This window comes from Lathyrus oleraceus, chromosome 1, assembly GCF_024323335.1.
Source record: "Lathyrus oleraceus cultivar Zhongwan6 chromosome 1, CAAS_Psat_ZW6_1.0, whole genome shotgun sequence".
NCBI classification, from domain to species: domain Eukaryota; kingdom Viridiplantae; phylum Streptophyta; class Magnoliopsida; order Fabales; family Fabaceae; genus Lathyrus; species Lathyrus oleraceus.
The window spans coordinates 249,575,399-249,598,125 of NC_066579.1; the positions used below are offsets into that span (position 1 = coordinate 249,575,399).

The 22,727-nt window shown below is 39.2% G+C and overlaps 1 protein-coding gene across 1 annotated transcript in view; it reads right to left on the reverse strand.

The window, feature by feature from the left end:
* The window catches only part of LOC127129659 (single-strand DNA endonuclease 1), a 69,557-nt gene extending 49,030 nt beyond the window's left edge, over positions 1–20,527 (reverse strand). The window contains exon 1 of the mRNA XM_051058812.1: positions 20,449–20,527. Within this exon, the coding sequence (XP_050914769.1) occupies positions 20,449–20,516 (68 nt within the window). The 5' untranslated portion in view covers positions 20,517–20,527. The remainder of the gene's footprint in view (positions 1–20,448) is intronic.
* Positions 20,528–22,727: the final 2,200 nt, after the last annotated feature.

Consider the following 22,727-nt stretch of genomic DNA (forward strand, 5'->3'; position numbering starts at 1 on the left):
GTATGAGCATTGTAGACACATTATAGGTCATTGTGGTTTTGATCCCATTCATTTATCATATTTCATTTCTGTTTTATGATTGATGGAAGTTGATGATTGTTTTGATGCCTTGTGTTGGCTTGCTTGAACTTGTCTGGACTTAGTGAATTTAATTTCCATACTTCCTCTGGTCCAAATAGCATGAAATTTGATATGATGCTCATTCAATGTGTTCTGTTTAGGCTTGAATTTTTGTGGAATTTATTGAGCTGTTTTGATAATGATTTGATGGTGGTCATTCTATTTGGTCCTTTGAGGTTGCAAATTGCATGTTTTGTGCCTTTTCTTTCATGAAATGATGATGATGAATGATATGAGCATGGGACCAATGGGATTTGTTTCTAATTTGTTTGATTGTGATTTTGGATGATTTTCACTTGCTGTTTTGGATTTTTCATCTCCTTTTGACCCTAGGCTTGTCCTAGTGGTCTTGTTTCTCACTTTTGAATTGTGTTTCAGGTTGAGATGCAAATGCTTTAAAGGAGAATAATGCAAGTTGATTAAATTGAGTTTGGTTGCTTGTTGTGAACTAACTTGTGTGTTTTGTAGGATGCTTGGCTCACTTGCTTTGAGCTTGTGCTTGGCTCACTTGAGTTGGTTGTGCTTTGCACATTGCATTGTCTGATTATACATTGTCTGTTGGTTCTTAACTTGTATGTGTTGACTTTGTGACTTGAATACTGACTGTATTAGATTGATTTCAGGTACCATAGTCGCTTTAGTTCTTTAAGAACTTGCTGTGCTGCTGCTTGGTTGTATAAACCAATTGAGGTAGACTCTCTTGTCTCCATGTAGTCTGGAAGACCTGACTTGTTATTTAGCCAGGCAACTGTCTGAAGTCCTCCTTAAGAGGCGATGTTTGTGATTGTTTACTTTTGTCCCCAAGCAGGTAAAGACCTTGATTAAGGCAATTGGCGGAACCCAAGGGATGTGCAATCCATCCCCCGCTATTCTGTTGAGTCGTCCCTCTGCTCACACCACTGTGTTGATGCATTGGGACATTAACCCAAGATCTTGTACATTTGTACAGTCGAGTCAGAGTCTTGAGTGTAGAAGGGTTCCCACTTTCTGAACCCACACTCCTTTGTCTGAAGCTCTCCCTGGCCAGGGATAAGAGCTGTGAAGTCTAATCTTCACTCACCTTTCATCTGGCTTCACCCTGACTCTCAATGTCAGGGTTAAGAGCTAACACCACCCTTGTACAGATGACTTGCCTTGGCAGTCTGACCCTTTTGTTTGAGCCCACTTCTTGACTGGATATAGTGTGTGCTAACTGTGAATGTTTGATTTGCTTTGTTTATGCTTGCATGCTTTGCTTCTTCCTGGTTAGGATTAGCTTGCTGTTGTGCAAGTAGGTAGAAACCTTAACATAGGGCAATGATGCATGATAACACCTAGGCTCGAGTCCAGCTCCCTAGTAGTGTGTCTCCCTTTGTATCTGGTTAGAATTTCTTTCCCGTTCAGGGGAACTACGTCGCCCTGATCCTCATACCAGATGACGTACGTAGGCAGGAGACCGTGCGAGGTCTCTCCGGGCACTTTTTTTCTTTTTGTGTGTGTTTCCTTGTTAGCCCTCTTGTGTGCCAGGATATGGATGTAAGACCAGCGATTGGCTGTCCGTATCCTGAGTGTGTTTGTTTGGTTCGGAAGCCGATGTAAGTCCAGCGATTGGCGTTCGGGTTCCATGTTTGCATGTGTTTGTGTGTGTCTTGTTTCGGCGTGCGTGAGCCGAACTACGGCAGCTCTGATTCTCGTTCCAGACGAGATACGTAGGCATAGGATGCGATATCCTAGCGAGCCCTCTCCTCCTTTCCTGACCTGTGTTGTCTTCGGTGTGTGTGTGTGATGTTTGTTTTAGCAACCTTTTTCTATCGTTAGAACGTGGATCCCGTCGAGTACGACGGACGTGAGGGGTGCTAATACCTTCCCCTTGCGTAACCGACTCCCGTACCCTTTCTCTTTGGTCGCGAGGCCATGCTTTTCCCAGGTTTACTTCGAGCGTTTCCTTTCCCTCTTTTGGGATAAATAACGTACGGTGGCGGCTCTGTGTTGTTTTTGTTTCAGCCCGCCGGTTGTTTTTCGCGGATGCGACACTTACACACTTAACCGTGTTCCATCCAAAAGGGTTGATAAGACACCATATGAGATATGGAGTGGTGAGAAACCACATATGTCTTACATGAAGATTTGGGGTTGCGAAGTTTATGTGAAACGACAAATTTCAACTAAGCTTGAGCCCAAATCTGACAAATGCTTATCTGTGGGATATCCTAAAGAAACAAGAGGATATTACTTCTACAATCCTTCTGAGGGCAAAGTGTTTGTCGCTCGAACTGGAGTATTCCTAGAAAAGGATTTTATTTCCAAAGGAACCAGTGGGAGGAAAGTAGAGCTTGAAGAAATTCAAGAATCACAAAGCATCGATACACCTATGGAGGAATTAGAGCAGGAAACATAAATGGTTGTGGAAGAGCAACCTGCTCAAGTAGAACAAGACCAGCGTAGGTCAGGCAGGATACGTCACCTACCTGAGAGATATGGATATCTCATAACAGATCAAGGTGATGTATTACTCATGGATCAAGATGAGCCTGTGACCTACCAAGAGGCCATAACTGGTCCCGAGTCTGAGAAGTGGCTAGAGGCCATGAAATCCGAAATAGATTCCATGTACACGAACCAAGTTTGGAACTTGGTAGAGCCTCCTGTAGGAGTTAATCCTATAGGATGCAAGTGGGTCTTCAAAAAGAAGACTGACATGGATGGTAAGGTACATACCTATAAGGCAAGACTGGTTGCAAAAGGATATCAACAAATTCATGGTGTTGACTATGATGAAACCTTTTCACCAGTTGCAATGCTCAAATCTGTTCGGATTTTACTTGCTATCGCTGCATATCATGATTATGAAATATGGCAGATGGATGTCAAAACTGCTTTCCTTAATGGGAATCTTCTTGAGGATGTGTACATGACACAGCCTGAAGGATTTGACATACCAGAAGAAGCCCATAAGATATGTAAGCTACAAAGATCAATCTATGGATTGAAGCAAGCTTCCAGAAGCTGGAATCTTTGTTTTGATGAAACGGTAAAACAATATGGATTCATCAAGAACGAAGATGAGCCTTGTGTCTACAAGAAGGTTAGTGGGAGCATGATCGTGTTCCTTGTGTTATATGTAGATGACATATTACTCATTGGAAACGATGTCCCTACCCTGTAACAAGTAAAGACTTGGTTGGGGAAATGCTTTTCTATGAAGGACCTAGGTGAAGCAGCCTATATATTAGGAATCAGAATCTATAGAGATAGATCATAAAAACTGCTTGGCCTAAGTCAGAGTACATACATAGACAAAGTGCTGAGACGCTTTAATATGCATGATTCCAAGAAAGGATTCATACCTATGCAACATGGCCTGTGTCTATCAAAAACACAATCCCCTTCAACTAAGGAAGAAAGGGAATGCATGAATAAGATTCCATATGCATCTGCAATAGGATCTATCATGTATGCCATGTTATGTACTCGACCAGATGTCTCGTATGCTTTAAGTGCAACGAGTAGGTACCAATCTGATCCTGGTGATGCCCATTGGGTAGCTGTTAAGAATATCCTTAAGTACTTGAGAAGGACTAAGGAATCATTCTTGATATATGGAGGTCAGGAAGAGTTGGCTGTAATTGGTTAGACTGATGCTAGCTTCCAGACAGATAAGGATGACTTTAGATCGCAATCTGGTTATGTGTTTTGCTTGAACGGTGGCGCTGTGAGCTGGAAAAGTTCGAAGCAAGATACAGTTGCTGATTCTACAACCGAGGCCGAGTATATTGCTGCCTCAAATGCAGCAAAGGAAGCTGTTTGGATCAGGAAGTTCATTAGTGAACTTGGCATAGTCCCTAGCGTTGTGGATCCCATTGGTCTCTATTGTGATAACAATGGTGCTATCGCACAAGCTAAAGAGCCTAGATCTCACCAACGATCCAAACACATACTTAGGCGTTATCATCTCATTCGAGAGATAATAGATAGAGGAGATGTGAAAATATGTAAAGTACCTACACTAGACAATATAGCTGACCCACTGACAAAGCCTCTTGCGCAACAGAAGCATGATGGCCATACTAGATCAATGGGCATACGGGGTATGTCTGATTGGCTCTAGTGCTAGTGGGAGATTGTTGGTGTAAGCCCTAGAGGCCAATACTTTTGGTACTTGTATCGAATTATTTATTAATAATAAAAGGCATTTTCTTTATTATGGTTGATTAATAAAGTCCCTAGAATAGATAGTCCGTTTAATGTATTAAGTGTGACTTAATCATGAGAACACATTAAACATAAGGGCACTGTTCTTAAATTATCCGTAGTCGAGCTTTAATGTGAAGTGGGATAACATTAAAGCATTAAGACTATTATGTTTGTAGACTGATGATCGCATCTCATGGATCATGGATAAAGAGTTATCAAGTCTTAAACATAGGTATGAATATTAGGAGTAATATTTATACCGGATTGACCCGCTATGAGAATACTATATAGAAAGTTATGCAAAGTGTCATAAGTTATTCTCATGGTGATAATAGTGTATACCACTCTTCGACCTGAAACCACTATGGATCCTAGATGTAGAGTCAAGTGCTTTGTTGCTGATCTAACGTTGTCCGTAACTGGATAACCATAAAGACAGTTGATGGGTACTCCACAAAGCATGCTGAGGGACATGAGTGTCCTAGATGGAATTTGCCAATCCTGCGTAACAGGATAAATGTCTATGGGCCCAATATTGAACTGGACAAGGGTGACACGGTCTATACCTTGTGTTCAATATAGACATAAGGGCAAAGGGGTAATTATACACATAATTATTATCACAGGAGGTTTTTGTCAGATCACATGACATTTTCGTGACTTGGGTAGCAGTGATGTGTTGCTAGATACCGCTCACTGTTTATTATGTTAAATGCGTGATTTAATATAATTGCCAACGCCGCGAAAACCTATAGGGTCAGACACAAAGGACGGATTGATGAGAGATAGAATAATTAAGGAACATCGTAAGGTACGGTGTACTTAAGCAGAATACGAAATATGGTAAGGTACCAAATACTTAAGTGATTTTGGCATATTATGAGATATAGGCCAAAATGCACTTAAGTGGGCTTTTTGGCTTGAAGCCCACACAAGTGGTTCTATAAATAGAGCTCTTGTGCAGAAGCTTTGTATGGGAATATAACACAACTGAAGAGTTGGAATTTCGTATCTCTCTCTCACTCAAAGCCTTCATTCATAACAGCTAGCACTGCGATTGAAGGAATCCGTTCGTGTGGACTGAGTAGAGACGTTGTCATCGTTCAACGTTCGTGATCGCCCCGTGGATCTGTATCAAAGGTTTTGATCATTATCAGAGATCTGCACCAAAGGTTTGAATCGCCACAAGAGGTAACGATTCTATCACTGATCATGCCCATTCGTAAGGATCACTAAATGGAGAAATTTTTAAATTCCGCTGCGCCTTGGATGGCAATTCTCCAACATTTACAATATCAATCCCAGGGCAAAATACATAGCTCAAGAAATCAACCCAACGATCTTCAAACTAAACGCAGAAGGCAACCCCTCAAAGAAAAAGGAACTGCATCAGAACCTCCGGGTCTGGCTCAAAATCATTCTGGGAACAATCCATCATCGCCCAACGTCAAATTCATCAGATTACAACAATACAGATCAGAAATGTATTCTGTACTGTATTCATAAAGGTCTGAAGCTATGCCTCCCAGCACTCCTCTTCAAATACCTCAGAGACTCTGTACGAGAAACCAGAAATCACATGAAGCCCAGAACTTACATTCCCTTGGGAAGACTCCTCTCAGATGTACTGATAGAGAATGGTCTCGTGGACCATCTGGTAAAGCTCAGGCTTATGGACGACATGGAAATCGACACTGGAAGGCCTCTGAACTCCAGGAATCTGAAGAGCATGGGAATTCTAGAGAAGGTCAACGTTAGACCCACTCTGGACACCTCTTGGGAAGCCTTAAAAGATCAGAGGAAAATTCCCCTTGGTCTATATCTGTTCTCCAAGGAAGAACCCAAAGAGGCAATTCTCCACTATCTCCAACGTCTGAAGGATGAAGGCGTGGATATTTCAGAATTCAGGTTGAGCAAACTTCCAGATAAAGCTCCCAACTTCGTGAGGCATAAAAGAGGTCCCTCTGAGAAGACATCACAGGCGAAGAAAGCGAAGCTAGGAGAATCCTCTGAAACAAGACCTCCAGCACCTCTGCATGAGTCTTCTGGTAAGTCTTCCTCTCCTGCTCCTTCTGTACAGCAACTTGCCTCTTCTATTCCTCCACCAACCCCTCTATACACCCCATCTGAAACCCCTCCTTCAACGACCAGAACATCTCAACCACTCCCAAAATTTAACCTCGCCAATAACTCCTTACCCATATCTGAAGCTGAACAAATGAATGAAACCACCTCCTCATCTTCAGCCCCAGAATCACCCCCTTACTGTATCATCTCATCTGACACAGAATTCTCTGACCCCGCTTCTCCCACTCTAGCCCAACTTCAGACACAAAACCTTGCCTCCCAACAACCACAACCACCTCCACCTGAACCTGAAGTAACCTCACCACCCACAAAACAACCAACAGTCACTCCATCTGACGTTCAACCCTCTGACCCCAACGCCTCTGACCTTACCCCTCCATACACTTCTGCTGAGCCTCAAACTCTCAACCTAAGCCCTCCCACTTCCTCACCTCTACCATTTGAACCTGACCACTCCCTGCCAACCCTAGAAGAGGCAATTATGCTGTTTGCAGAAGCATCAGTGGAAAAGGTTAAGTCCCTGTCCACAAACTCTGGCATCAGTGATGATCCTTCCTTCCTCTGTTAGGACACACTGGAACAGAGTCATTGGCTGGATGACTTCTGAGGCCTTTAAGCTGAAGCACATCTCTGAGCAAGTCATAAATGACTTTATCAGAGACGCTGAGGCAAGACTATAGGAGCGCTTAGCCAGAGAAGCTGAGGAAGAAGCCAAAAGGGAAGCAGAAGAAAGAGCAAGACAAGAAGAACTTCAAAGGGTAAGGGAAGCTGAAGCCAAAGCTCTAGCTGATGCTGCTGCTGCTGAAGCTGAAGCTAAAGCCGCTGAAGAACAGAATGCTCTGACTCAGGGGGAGTCCTCTACTTTTTCCCCTCTGGTTCTCAAGACCCTTGAGGAGCTTCAGAAAGAGCAGAAGGAAGTTCGAGCCAGATTTGATCAACAGGACACAGTCAACGCCAACATCCAGAATCTGCGGACTCAACTGCTTCAGAGAATGCCTCCTCCTCCCAACCCTTAGGCACTTAGGATTTTTTTCTTGCTTGTTGCTTTGCTTGTTTTGTCTCTGATGTTTTTGCTCTTATCTGGATATATATATATATATATATATATATATATATATATATATATTTTCCTGCTTATTACTTTTTTTAAGTCTTTTTGATTCTGACAAAAAGGGGGAGAAATCAAACAGCTCTGATGAAAAATTGTCTAATTCCTCAAGCACTCTGCAAACATACTGTTCAATTAAAATCCATATAACACTCTTTGACTTAGAAAGATGCAGAAAGGTATCTAGAAAACTTCATTGCTTGGAAGCTCTGGTAAGAACTTCTGAACTACCTAGCTTATCTCAGGGGGGAGCTCACTTCTATCTGATCTGATAAACTCTTATATCTGAATGTTTCATCTGTCAATTAAGTTTGTTTTGTCATCATCAAAAAGGGGGAGATTGTAAGAACAAAAATAGTTCTACAACAGACTCCAGGATTTTGATGATAACAAAGGATGAAACCAAAATTGGCACTCTAACGAAAAGTTTCTAAGTGTGCAGGACTCTGAACAAGAACAAAGGAATCTGATCGCTTTATCAGATACAGAATAAAATCAGATACAAAGTACCAGAAGATCAGAAGCATCTGAAGTGGAAACGCTCCCTAGAAGTTCTGACTCTGAGCAAAACAACATATCAGAATATCAGAAGCATCTGAAGAAGAAGCACGCTCCAGAAGTTCTGACTCTGAGCAACAGCATATCAGAACACCAGAAGCTCTCAACTTCCTCTGAAGTCAACACTGATGATCTAAAAGACCAAGACTATCAGAAGCTCTAATGTCATTTCTCAGATCTCAGATTAAATAGAGTAATTCAGACTCTGACGAAGAATTTCCTTATCCAAAAAGAGTAACGGCAACTACAACTTCAAAAGGAAAGAAACCATATTTGGAAAGAAGTTATTCAGGGAGACAAACTTGTTTTGGCAAGAAACAACAGAAGTTATGGCATTAAACTCTCATCAAGACAAAATATCTGCCATCACTACAACGGTCCTTTCACCTCTATATAAAGGACGGCAAACCTCATTGAGAGACACACCTGAACGCACATAAATACTCTACTCTCTCTTAATCTTTCACGAGCTTTTGCTCATAACGTGAAACTTCTTACTTGCTCAAATTTCTGTAATATTTGCTTTAGCCTAGAAGCATTCTAGATTACAAATTCTGTTGTTACCTAAATTGATTTTTATTCCTCAAGTGACTCTGCGCAGTCTGTATACTTGAGAGGACTAAGAGATCTTTCTCTTAGACGTTGGTTGTAATAATCTTTCAAGATTAGTGGATTAAGTCCTTGTTGAAGGCGAAATCACCTTGGCCGGGTGGACTGGAGTAGCTTTGTGTTATAAGCCAACCAGTATAAAATCCTGTGTGATTTTATTTTGCAAAAACGCTTATTTTCCAAAATAATTCAAACCCCCCTTTCTTGTTTTTCTCACCTTCACGGTGGTCGTGTTTGTTCACAAGTTATGAGGGTTGTTTCCGTTGGAGGTCGTTGTGAAGGAAGAAAATATATGATAAGAGTTATACGGAGTTGAAGGGTGAAGAGAAAGAAGAGAGATTTAAGTTTTTATTTTTATTTTTTTGGAGTGATAGATGTGAGAGATGTGAGATGTAAGTGAGAGAGATGATGATGAATATTTGTGTAGCAGAAGAAATTGATGTGATGGAGGAAGAAAAGAAGAAGTACACGTGAGGGAATAAGAGAAAGAGGGGAGAAAATATCTTTTGTTTTTTTTCTTCTGAAAATTTACCTTCATGCTATAGTAAGTGACATAAAATGGAAGCCTTATTTCCACTATACACACGTGTCCTCCCGTTATTTTTTCTAGTTTTTTTAAAAAATAAATCAAATCTCCCCCATCAGCTGCTGGCCACGTGTAGCCTCAATTAGGGAGAGTTTGAAGACATTTGTTGATTTTTTTGTTTTCCTTAGTTTCAAAAAATGCTAAAAAGATTTTTTTTATAATTTTTAAAAAAAATAGCACAAAAATAGAAAATTAAATTAAATTTTAAAAACATAAATAATTTCACCGATTAATTTGGCTAAACAATAAAAATAATTAGGAAAATAATGAATAAAAATCGGACGCCAAAGTGATCAAAAAAATAAACTTAACATATTAAAATGATCAGTGCAAAATAAATTTTTCGTAAACATAATGGTTTTGGCCAAATTTTGAAATACATTTTGACCGGTTAAATGGCTCAGGCGGATAAAATTGAGATCGAAAAAGTAGTCGAAAAATTAAAACTAGCATGCCAAGTTAAACCACACGAATCCTAGATTAAGAAAACTGACGTCTTCAAGCTCAATTTTAAAATTTTTTGCCCGCTAATTCGTCGTACAGTTGAGAAACGGTGCGACTGGTCTGTCTGTAGATCTGAAAAATTAACCTAGCTGAAATTTCAAGCACTATGCGAAACAAAATGCATGTTGTGACAAGTATAAAATGCAAATGTCTGTTGAATGCACTGATTCACTGACTGAATAAATACGAACAGACAATCAGACACAAACGAATCACCCTTGGACCATTTGCTTCTCATTCTCAAACACAAACAAAACCCTATACATATTCAGACTATGACAACACTCTTGATTATCACCTTCTAAACCTCTAAAACAAGATGCTACAAAATAAATGATGCATTGAGATCGAGAAATCAAGTCTTTCGATTTCTTAATCAATGTATGATGAAGGAATGTTTTTAAGATAAGATAAAATGCCAGAACTTCTGACTTTTCATCTAAAATCTTGACAAATTCTTTTTAACTGATGAAATGCATGACAAAATGGATCGATTCATGTTATGCTTATGCGAGTGAAAAAATTTAGGGGGAAATTTAGGGTATGACAAATAGGTCTATTGAGGCATTACTTTGGACCTTTGAATCGGAGCCCCCAATTCAACTAAGTAGACACATAAGAATTAATCTTTAATATTTTAAATCTCCTAACTATGACGCCTCTTAGAATTGAATAGAATAAACTAGTATATTATCACATAAATTAGGAAAGAACCCCCTTCTATTACAAATAATGGCGGTGCTTGGAGGGTCTATCTACAACCATTCAATGTCAAAAGGCCATATTCCTTTCAAATGACAAAATGTTTCTCTCTCTATTTATAGGGAATGTGTCTTATTTGGCCTAAGTGGCTCTCAACAACTCATTAACTAACTTCTTAACAAACAATAACAGATCTATGAGAATTGAACTCGAGTTTCCTAGGGATCAAAATGCATATTCACTCTAACAACATATCTCTTGTTTGTATGTATGTATGTATTTCACACACACACACACAATATCACAAACAACGGTCGATTTAAACTTTAGCCACAAATTGAAGTCACTTACTTTGTCCATATTTCCCACCAATGAACTACCATGTCCTCACTCCTCATTTTACTTATAGCTACAATGGTAAAGACCAAATAGATGATCACAAAAAAATCACTCCTCTCTAAAGATAAAGAGGAGTGATTTTCGATTAGTTTTGATAGTGTTCTCTTTTAGAGCCTATCACTTGTGTAGCAATCAAACTTCAAATTAAAGGAGTATCGGTGTCCAGTTAAAAAATGTGTCTCTTATTATTAGAGTTTATCCTAACTCATTCTTATAAAACTGGATGGTAAGGTACGTATGTCACTCTATATAAACTCTTTCAATGCTCTATCTCCAACCAATGTGGGACTTGGGATTTTCCCAATACACCCCTCATGCCCAACACTCTTTTTAGGCTTAGTGGCGGCCTAAGGTCTGATCGACAAGGTCTGATACCATATTAGAGTTTGACCTAACTCATTTTATAAAACCGGTTTAAAAACCGGCTTATAAGATGAAGGTGTCACTATTCATAAACTCTTTCAATGGGATCTTACCAATACTCATTGACAACAAACTTTAGAAAATGCACAATTTATTTGTTTTGTTTCATCACAAATTTTAAAACAACACACATAAAAGAAAAATAATAATTTTTACTTTGATAAAATAGATAGAAAAAGAGAAAAACAATGTAAAAAACCTGAAACAAAAACGATGGTGCAATTGAGGGAAATGAGACCTCTAAGATGGTGAAAGAGTCCTCTAAGATAAACCCTCTCTTTCAAACAAGCATGTGACACTTTATGAAGCTGAACCACCCAGTACGATAGATCTACACACACCATCTTGTTCCTGGAAAATTGAAATAACGCCTTTTTTAAAGTAAAGGAAGAGAATATTGAGCGAGTGTAAACTAACTGGGGCAAATTTACCGAGATAACCCACTTTTTCGAAGAAATTCCCAAAATAACCCACTTTTCAGGAAAATTCCCAATCTACCCCACTTTTAGGAGGAGGCGCCAATTGGATTGGCGAACCCTCTTAAAAATTACAAGGAGGCGCCAATTGGATTGGCTAGGGCACCTGCCCTAGCCAATCCAATTGGCGCCTATGTGTATTTTTTAAGAGGGGGCGCCAATCCAATTGGCGACTCCCTTAAAAAAGCCTCAAATGAAAACACCTTCAACATGAAAGTTGTAGATCTTTTCAAGACAATGAATTTGGATATAAATTTTGCATCATTTGGATTTTTTATGAGAAAGTTATGGGCAGTTGAAGTTGGACTTCTGAGTTTTTCAACTATAATCTGACCTATAATGTCTTGCATTATTTCATGTGTTTCTTTTAGAGTTATGAAATTTTGTCCAACATAACATTTGAAGTAGACATATTAAATTTTCCAATGCACTTGGTCCCACCTCAAAATAATTAAAAATGAGTGAGTTAGGTTCCTGCGAAATTGACCTAAAATTAGGGTTTCAACTGTAATCTGACCTATAATGTCTTGCATTATTTCATGTGTTTCTTTTAGAGTTATGAAATTTTGTCCAACATAACATTTGAAGTAGACATCTTAAATTTTCTAATTCACTTGGTCCCACCTCAAAATAATTAAAAATGAGTGATTTAGGTCCCTGCGAAGTTGACCTAAAATTAGGGTTTCTGTCAAAATGATCTATAATGTTTTGAAATGAATGATGAGCTTCCAAGTTTCAAATGGATTTTTGATGAACATGAAAGTTGTTCATATGGAGACTGTTGTTAAAACTTGAATGGAGGCGCCAATTGGATTGGCTAGGGCAGGTGCCCTAGGCTAGGGCAGGTGCCCTAGGCTAGGGTAGGTGCCCTAGCCAATCCAATTGGCGCCTATGTGTATGTTTTAAAAGGAGGCGCCAACTCAATTGGCGAGTCCCTCATAAAATGCCTTTTTTGTCTTATAAATAGATGCGTTGTGTGACCTATTGTTCCACAACTCATATAATCATTTGGCTATCATGTTTGGTGTTCGTCGCCGATACGGTAAGGTGATTTATGCGAGAGACAAACCTCAATTGCTGATGCTGTTTTGGAACATCACCACGTTAGATCAACTGAAGAGGGAGCTGGTTCGGTGGTTAGACGGGAAAATACCAGAAGGGGAAAAAATCAGAAGTATTGAGAGACTTGACAGTATCTTTGGTTGGGTGCGAATGAAGACTGATAAGGATGCTAGGGAAATGATGTTTGGTCGAGACGACATTAATTTGATTGTTGTAATCAGTTAGAATTATTTATGTTTTCAGATGTTTTGTACTGATGTTGGTTATGAAACTCGTTGTAACAAGAACTTAATGATATATATTGATTGATTGTTACAGAAATACAATGTTACAAAAAGCATAAGATCAAGATAAAATGTTACAAAAAGCTTAAGGTCTAGATAAAATGTTACAAAAATCTTAAGACCTAGATGATGCTCCTTGATTGGGACAGTTGTTTTTGTTGTGTCCTGGTTGACGACAGATACTACATAATCTTATCAATTTATCTGTGGAATCCATCTCTGTTCTGATACGTGTGCTGTTTGGCCTTCCTTTCTTCTTTCTACGCATCTCTTCATTGTGCCAAACAATATCTCCTTCATATGGAGGCCAGTAATCCTCCATTGGTAGTACTGAAAAGCTTTGACTATATACATTCATGATGGTGTTTGCCTTGTACACATCAGATAAATGGGTGTAAGCGTCTTGACGAGTATAAGCGCATGCTGCAATGACATGGGAGCAAGGTATGCGGAAGGCCTGAAATTTTCCACAATCGCACCAACCTTTGTGTAGTTTAACCGCGTAGGCTAAGTTTGGTCTCCCGTCGCTGTTGCCCATTGTTTCCTGGACGCTGAAATTTTGTCTTTGACGGTCAAACACTGTTACAGCGTGTGTCGTAGCTTTGATGCTCTCCTCTTTCATGACCTTCATGCAACACTCACTGAATACTTGTCCAGACATTAACACTGCACTCCATCTTTCACCTCTGGTTGCGAACATAGAAGCCAACCTATAATAGGTTGATCTTACCAAGGCGGTTATCGGCAGGTTTCGAATTCCTTTGAAAACCCCGTTCATGCATTCCACAATGTTTGTTGTCATGTGGCCCCATCGACGACCACCGTCAAATGCTCTTGTCCACTGCTCTACTGGGATGTTATTTATCCATCTCCCCGCGTCTTCATTAGACAGACGAATCTCATCACGATAATATTGAAAAGACGGTTGAGTTAAAGCATACCCAGCATTCACCACCTTCTTGCGAAGATTCTTATCTTTTATAGCACGCATGAAGTTTTGTGCAATGTGTCTAATACAGTAGACATGTGTAGAAGGAGGATCATGCCATCCGTTGTCATGGTTGTTGTAGGCACTTTCGATGGCAGCATGTCTATCAGAAATCAAACATAGATTGGCTTGTGGAGCGACATGCGTTCTGAGATGTCGAAGAAAGAAACCCCATCCACCAGCCGTTTCACCTTCAACAAGAGCAAAGGCAATGGGAAATACATTGTTGTTACCGTCTTGTGCAACTGCCATGAGCAACGTACCCTTGTATTTTCCGTATAACCAAGTGCCATCAATTTGTAGGAGAGGTTTGCAGAAAGCGAAACCTCTGATGCACGGGTCAAATGCCCAAAAGAGACGGTGAAATATTCTATTACCTGTAGCACAGGTTCCGTCTGGCATCATTGCTGGCACTGTCTCCAGAATTGCCACAGTTCCTGGGACATAAGTTTTTAGTGCCCATAAAAACCGTGGTAATTCCTTGAATGAGTCCTCCCAGTTTCCGAAAACCTGCTCAACAGCCTTTGTCCTCGCAATCCATGCTTTCTTGTAAGATGGAGTATAATTATATGTTGTTCGGATATGGGATATAATTATACTCACCTTCACTGATGGGTCTTTATTTACCAATGGCAGAATGTCTCGACATATCAAAGCTGTGCTCAGTTTACGGTGATCTTGTTCAACGGTTGTTGCGACGCAACTGTGTGGTGGGTCTATTGAAGCGATCTCCCAAGAGTCATTTTTCTTCTTGTAAGATGCAGCCAAACGAAATTTACAAAGCATGTTACGACATTCGATAACATACCTTCTAGAATCAGTGCGTTTCACCGTAAAGTCAGCAAAGTTGTTCATGTGGTATTTTTTGATTGCCAAGACACATTCCTCTTTGGTACGAAACATGTCTCCCACCTTTAATTCGCCTACTGGTCTCGGATACGGATTATAGAAGACACTGTCGGACATTTCATCGTCGTTAAGAGCCATATTTGTCATATGTTGAGGAGGAATATAGGCATGAGTAGGAGGTATTGGTGGTGGTTGAGCCTCATCTTCATCGTCGTTATTCAGGATGTGATCAACCTGTATCTCAGTCTCCTCTTCTTCTTCATCAATAACGTCGACCTCTACTTCTGCTTCTGGGTTGAGTTCATCTGACCATTGTGCATCATCTGCAGCATCTCCACCAGCTGGATCCTGATCTGTTAGTTGAGACTGTTGAGACGGTATACATGGCTGTAGAGTAATGTACAACTCGATACAATCCATGCCTGAATGTTCATGACTAAGAAACATGCTTTCAACATCTTCATCGTCTCGTATCTTTAGGGGGAAAAACTTGCATTGACCATTCTCAAAAAATATAGGATTCTGATATGTCATCTTTGACACATTACCTGATGCTATGAAGGATTGTATTCTTTTTTTGAAATGCAAAAAGGTTGCATTTCTCTTCATCGTGACTCTAATGGTATCAGTGTTTTTAAAACAAAAACCATGAATCTCAGACTCAAAAGTTTCACCGTTGCAGTGAACGTTGACACTGTATAATGATGAAGATGACATTTTGGAGATGAAAACTATTTTGCAAGTGCAGATGAATGTGAGTGAAGATGCTAAGTATTTTGCAGATGATAAGTATTAATGTGAGTGAAGATGAATGTGAGTGAAGATGAAAAGGATTTTGCAAGTGCAGATGAATGTGATAGTAAGACACTTAAATAGATGGTATCAGTGTCTCACATTGAAGCTAGTCTGAGATACCGTGTCAAGCATGCAAGTAATTTCAGAGATGAGGTGTCTGTCATGCAAGACAGTGTAACCTGATGTGTCAAGCATGCTAGCTAGTCAAGAGTTGATGTGTCTGTCATGCAAGACAGTGTGAGTTGATGTGTCAAGCATGCTAGCTAGTCAAGACTTGATGTGTCTGTCATGCAAGACAGAAGTGAGTATTCAGCATGCAGGATACTAGAGAGCCACGTGTCTGAGATAATGTGTCAATCCTGCAAGACAGTGTGAGTTGATGTGTCAGCCAGGCAAGCTATCAAGAAGGTAGTCATCAGCATACAGGAGACAAGACAGACACGTGTCGGACACCTAAGCATGCTAGCTAGTCAAGACTTGATGTGTCTGTCATGCAAGACAGAAGTGAGTATTCAGCATGCAGGATACTAGAGAGCCACGTCTCTGAGATGATGTGTCAATCCTGCAAGACAGTGTGAGTTGATGTGTCAGCCAGGCAAGCTATCAAGAAGGTAGTCATCAGCATATAAGAGACAAGACAGACACGTGTCGGACACCTAAGCATGCTAGCTAGTCAAGACTTGATGTGTCTGTCATGCAAGACAGAAGTGAGTATTCAGCATGCAGGATACTAGAGAGCCACGTCTCTGAGATGATGTGTCAATCCTGCAAGACAGTGTGAGTTGATGTGTCAGCCAGGCAAGCTATCAAGAAGGTAGTCATCAGCATACAGGAGACAAGACAGACACGTGTCGGACACCTAAGATGGTCAGAGATGATGTGTCAATCATGCAAGCCATCCATAAGTGTTTTGTTCAGCATGCAGGAGACAACAATGCCACGTGTCAGACATGCAGAAGGTGGCGCCAATTGGTTTGGCGCCTACCTTTAAGGGTTGTACATGGTCGCCAATTTGAATGGCGCCCCCATGTAGTCAGTCCTCGAAACCAAGCATTCAGAACTAGCCTTGCATGCATGTACCCTATGGTGTCGCCAATTTGAATGGCGCCCCCTCCTTAATGTTGAACATGGTCGCCAAATGAGGTGGAGACACCATGCAAACACAATTTTCCATGCACTCCTCCATTTGCCTATAAATTGATCCACTCCTTCAACAATTCTTCCACACCAACATTCTCACTACCTCATCTACATTTCTCACTACTTCATCTACATTACTTCTTTTACAATTTCATCTTCAACAAAATCTTCCATTTTCATCTACACCAACTCCCCAACAATATGTCTTTACTCACAATGGGCGAAGCACACAGAGGAACAGTTGCAAACATCGCGACATACGTAAGTTTTTTCTTATACTTCTTTTTTATGTTTCATCTCCACCAACCCCATTTTATTTTGAAATACCGACTTAGTCAAGCGTTACATTATTTCTATTATAGGATGTCTCAACGTTTCGCACTCGAGTCCACGAATTTGTCCCAATGGACCCGATGATTCAACCTTATGTTGAACTCGCCGGTTTTGGTCACCTTAGCAAAATTATGTCTTGGTCTATAGATAACAAGTTCATTCTAGCCTTATGCGAAAGATGGAGGCCAGAGACACACACATTTTGGTTTCCAACCGGTGAGTGTACCGTGACGTTAGAAGACGTCTACATGCTTTTAGGACTACGAATTGAAGGCAAAGCTGTTAATGGTAAGACCAACTTTCCAAATTCAATTTGCATGGAGCTTTTAAACACTGATTTGTTAGATGATAATGCTAGGGGACAAGGTATACTACTTTCACGCCTAAAGTCATATTATAATAGTTTTTATTTAGATGAGCATTCTACCGAAGATGCTCGAATCATCAAAACTAGGTGTTACATTATGTTGTTACTAGGATCCTTTTTATTTCCCGAAGGTAGTGGTTCTAGCATGCATATTATGTACTTACCTTTACTTAGACATATAGATAGAATAGGTAGTTATAGTTGGGGATCCGCATGTCTAGCCTATCTCTATAGTTCTTTGTGCAAAAACTCCCACAAAGATACTTCTACATTTTCTGGATGTGCTGTTTTGCTACAAGCATGGGGATGGTCAAGACTACCGTCTCTAGCACCGGTCAATAACAACCCCTTCACTTTTCCATATGCAAAAAAGTAAGTTGTTTAAATTGCTATATCTTTACTTCCTTCCTTACAATTTATTACCCATAACTAATTTATTTTAACTTTTTGGTGTAGATGGTCGGCACGCGGTATGAATTACAAAAGATGTCCGAGACACTGTATTACTCAATATCGCAACCTGTTGGATCACCTTCGACCGGCAGACGTAAGCAAAATAATTACATTATTTCTTCATATTATGTTGACTTTTTCTACATTCATTTAAATCCTATTGTCTTTAACATTTCAGTTCATTTGGCGTCCATACCTTAATATGGATCATGAGCATCAGATCAACCCTGAAGACGCAGCCGTATGGACAACATGCACACCGATAATACGGTTCACAACAGTGGAGCTGCACAACACCGATCGTGTGAAGCTGCAGTTTGGTATGGTCCAGAATATCCCAGATCCCCCAGCTAGCCTAGGAGAATGGCATATGCGTAAAGTGAACGACCAATGGAACTACAACCCTTGGCAAACCTTCGCAAGATCAGAGTGTCGCAAGTGGAAGCACCGTCATGACCATGTCTTAACTGACGCAGTCATGCCAAATGAGGTAAAACCAAGTCGTACTTATATGGCTTGGTATAGATCAGTTGGATTTCAATTCATCGCCGATGATATGTACCTCTACGACCCACGCCAGACAAGTTACACACAAGAAGGCTCAACATTTAACCCCCAACAACATTCTCAGCCCGGTTACTCACAACCACCTATCCGACAAACTTTCCGTTCCACAAACACACAAACATACAACCAAAACATGCCATTCACCCAACCCCAAAACCAAGAACATCCCCCATACCACCACCAACAAATGGACCATCAACCTTCGACCGAACATCGCTTCGCACCCATACCATCACCCTACCAAAGTCGCCTTACCCAAAACACTAACCGCCCCATCACCTACCGTAGCCAAGAACCCCAAACATCACAATACCAAAACATCCCACAACCATATCTCTTCCAAACACCCCAACAACCTTTCCAACCTTTCCTAGACCCATCATTGTCACCCATGTCCCCCTTCAACCGTCCTGGTCGCCCATCCATGAGTCAACCACACCCCAACTTCTCTGGCATGGGTCATGAGCTCAGCTACGCCGGTACACCATCATTGAATACTGAAGACTATGCTGAGTTGGCTGAATACCTCAACGGATCTTCTCCTGTAGGAGGTAATGACGCTCCTGGACCATCAGATGAACAACCACCGGTGCAGAACCGTCAACGTGGGTTAGGGCCAAGGGTTAGGGTAGCTAGGGGATGTGGGACCGGAGGTCGGTTAGGTGATCCCGGTCATCACCGTTAGGATTCATTGTGTAAAATCCAAATTTTATTAATATCAATTCGTATTATGTCAAATTTATCTTTGTGTAAACTCCAAACATTAGGTTTCTTTCATAATTCTAAAATAAACACATATCATAATACAAAAATTTATAGGTCAGAAACCCTAATTCAAGGACTTGTTATTGTTATGTTGAAGGGCTTGAAGTTGGTCCCTTTTGGCAAAATTCACATACACTTGTTTTGACAGAAACCCTAATTTTGGGTCAAGTTCGCAGGGACATAACTCACTCATTTTTAATTATTTTGAGGTGGGACCAAGTGCAATGGAAAATTTAAGATGTCTACTTCACTTGTTATGTTGGACAAAAATTCATAACTCTAACACAAACACATGCAATAATACAAAACATTATAGGTCAGATAACAGATAAAATGTCAAAGAGCCCAAGTTCAGGTGCCCATACCTTTCTCATAAAAATTGCAAACGATGCAAAACTTTAGTCCAAATTCATTATCTTGAAAAGATCTACAACTTTTATGTTGAAGGTTTTGTCATTTGAGGCTTTTATCATTCAAACTAAAGGGCTTGAAGTTGGTCCCTTTTGGCAAAATTCACATACACTTGTTTTGACAGAAACCCTAATTTTGGGTCAAGTTCGCAGGGACCTAACTCAGTCATTTTTAATTATTTTGAGGTGGGACCAAGTGAAATGGAAAATTTAAGATGTCTACTTCAAATGTTATGTTGGACAAAAATTCATATTCCTAAAAGAAACACATGCAATAATACAAAACATTATGACTCAGATAACAGTTAAAAAACTCAGAAGTCCAACTTCAACTGCCCATAACTTTCTCATAAAAAATCCAAATGATGCAAAATTTATATCCAAATTCATTTTCTTGAAAAGATCTACAACTTTCATGTTGGAAGTTTTTTCATTTGAGGCATTTTTAAGGGAGGCGCCAATTGGATTGGCGCCCCCTCTTAAAAATTACACATAGGCGCCAATTGGATTGGCTAGGGCAGGTGCCCTAGCCAATCCAATTGGCGCCTCCTTGCAATTTTTAAGAGGGGGCGCCAATCCAATTGGCGCCTCCCTCTAAAAGTGGGGTATATTGGGAAATATTTTGAAAACTGGGTTATTTTGGGAATTTATTTGAAAAAGTGGGGTATATTGGTAAAAAATCCACTAACTGGAGATGATGAAGAGGAACCGTTTTCTTGCAAGAATCGAGAATGTCCCATAACTTCCTAACTCCCATGGTAATGGTAATGGAGAATGAGAGATTATTCTACTTGTGATTGTGAGAGGAATAGTTTCAGAGTTTTGAAAATTCAAACGTTGATTCAAAATCTGTGATTTTGAAATGCACCACCGTTTAATTTATTTATTTTATATTATTATGTTAATTGAAAAATATATATTTTAAAATGAATTCAAAATTTAAATTAATTTTGTTTACCTATTTTATTTTTATTTTTACACAATATTATCGACAAAATTAGGATCTCTTTAAAGAGTTCTTGGATCTAGTTTTCATTTTATAGAATAAGTTTTTCATATGATCTCTTTAAAGAGTTCTTGGATCTAGTTTTTATATTTTACTTCTCTTAAGTTAAATTGAATTTTTTGAGTTAGATTTCAGAAAAGAAATATATTTGTACGGTTGGTTTCAGTTTTTTTAGAATATTTTTTATAATGTTATATATTTTAATTTAAAAAAATTACAATATAAAAAAAAACTTTAAATAAAATATCAGTTTAAATAATTATGGACTTGTGTGGTTTAGGGAGTAGTAATGTGGCCTTTAATAATAAAAAAGTTGTTAAATACATTTTTGGTCCCCCTACTTTGAAGTTTTTTAAGTTTAGTCCCCCATTTTAAAAATCCGACTTTTGATCCCTAAATTTTACTTCTCTTGAGATTTTCATGGTCCCTTTCATTTGGCACTCTCATTAATGACGTGACAACGCCATTGTGAAACCATGACACATTTGTTGAATATTTTAATAAAACTTATTTTTATTTTATTTTACAAACCATTTTTAATTGATGGGAAACATTTTAATTTAATTTTAAACAATGAAAAATGAACATAAATGTAAACCAGAAGCCAAAATCACAAAAACCTAATTCCTTTTTGTTATCTCAATAAAGAAGAACACAAAGAACCCTAACCCAGTTTTTAAAGACCGATTGAAAACATCAAACTCAGAAACGCTTGAAACAAAGACTCATAAAGGTTACTTGAAGCTCACAGTTGTAGCATTTCGTACTTGAGATTCGCGAATATGAGTAGTCGACAAGTGAAGTTTTGTTTAAGGTATGTTTTCTTGTCTCCTTGGGAGTGTCACCGTGTCCTAGTTGTTTTGTTTTTTTGGTTGTATGTTTTAGTTGTAGTTCATTGTCTTTTTCATGTAAAGTTGTGGTCCCAAAGTTGCTTTCTTGGTTAGTTATCATATTCCAATATTGTGGTCCACCATGTTTATTTAATGTTTGGTTATGGTCCCATAAATGTTAACTTATTCCATATTTATCCGATTAATTCTAAGGCCAAGTCAGACTAATAAGGTTAGGTTAAGAATACACCATAGGGGGAGACTAGTTTCTGAACTTGTTAAGTTGTATGTTGATGGAGAGGTAACTGAGATGAATTGGCAGTGAAATGTGGATTTCATGTCATACATGGATGTGGAGAGATTGAATAAAAGTGAAGATTATGTAGACATAAAGTGTATATGGTATTGGAACCCTATATTAAGCTTTTCACGTGGTCTTAGGCCATTGAAATAATGATCAGGATGTGTTGCAGTTTGCCAAAGATGTTGTAGGACACAAGGTGATAGATGTATATGTGGAGAAGAAAGGATCTGACCCATGTGATTGTGGATCCAAGTGAATTAGATAACTATATTGATGATGATGTACAATGTACTGGTTTTAGTGAGATTAATGTTGAAGTGAATGAGTCTAATGTTGATTTGAATGAGCCTAATGTTGATTTTAGTGAAGAACAAGCTAAAGTTAGTAAGGCTAATACTGATGTTAATAATGAATAAGCTGAAGTTAGTGAGGCTAATGACAATTAATAATGAGCATGCTAAAGTGACTAAGCCTAATGTTGATTTGAATGATGAACATGTTGGAGTGAATGATGAGGATTATGTTAAAAGTGAGTATAGTGAAGATAGTGAAGTTAATGGGACTAGTGAAGATTCTGAGGAGATGGATTAGACCATAGTGCTACCTCCTGAAACTTTAGGTGAGGCTAGTGGAAGCAAAGGACCAGCTGATATGTAACATGAAGAATGTGAGGATTTTGATCATTTAATCAAATGGTATGAACCAGTTGTTTTTATGTTACTCAAATGGTATGTGTAACACCTCAAATTCGATTAATTGATTTAATTGAATTATTTATGTATTTATTTGATTATGAGGTGTTTTAATTAAAATAAATTTTTGTGACTA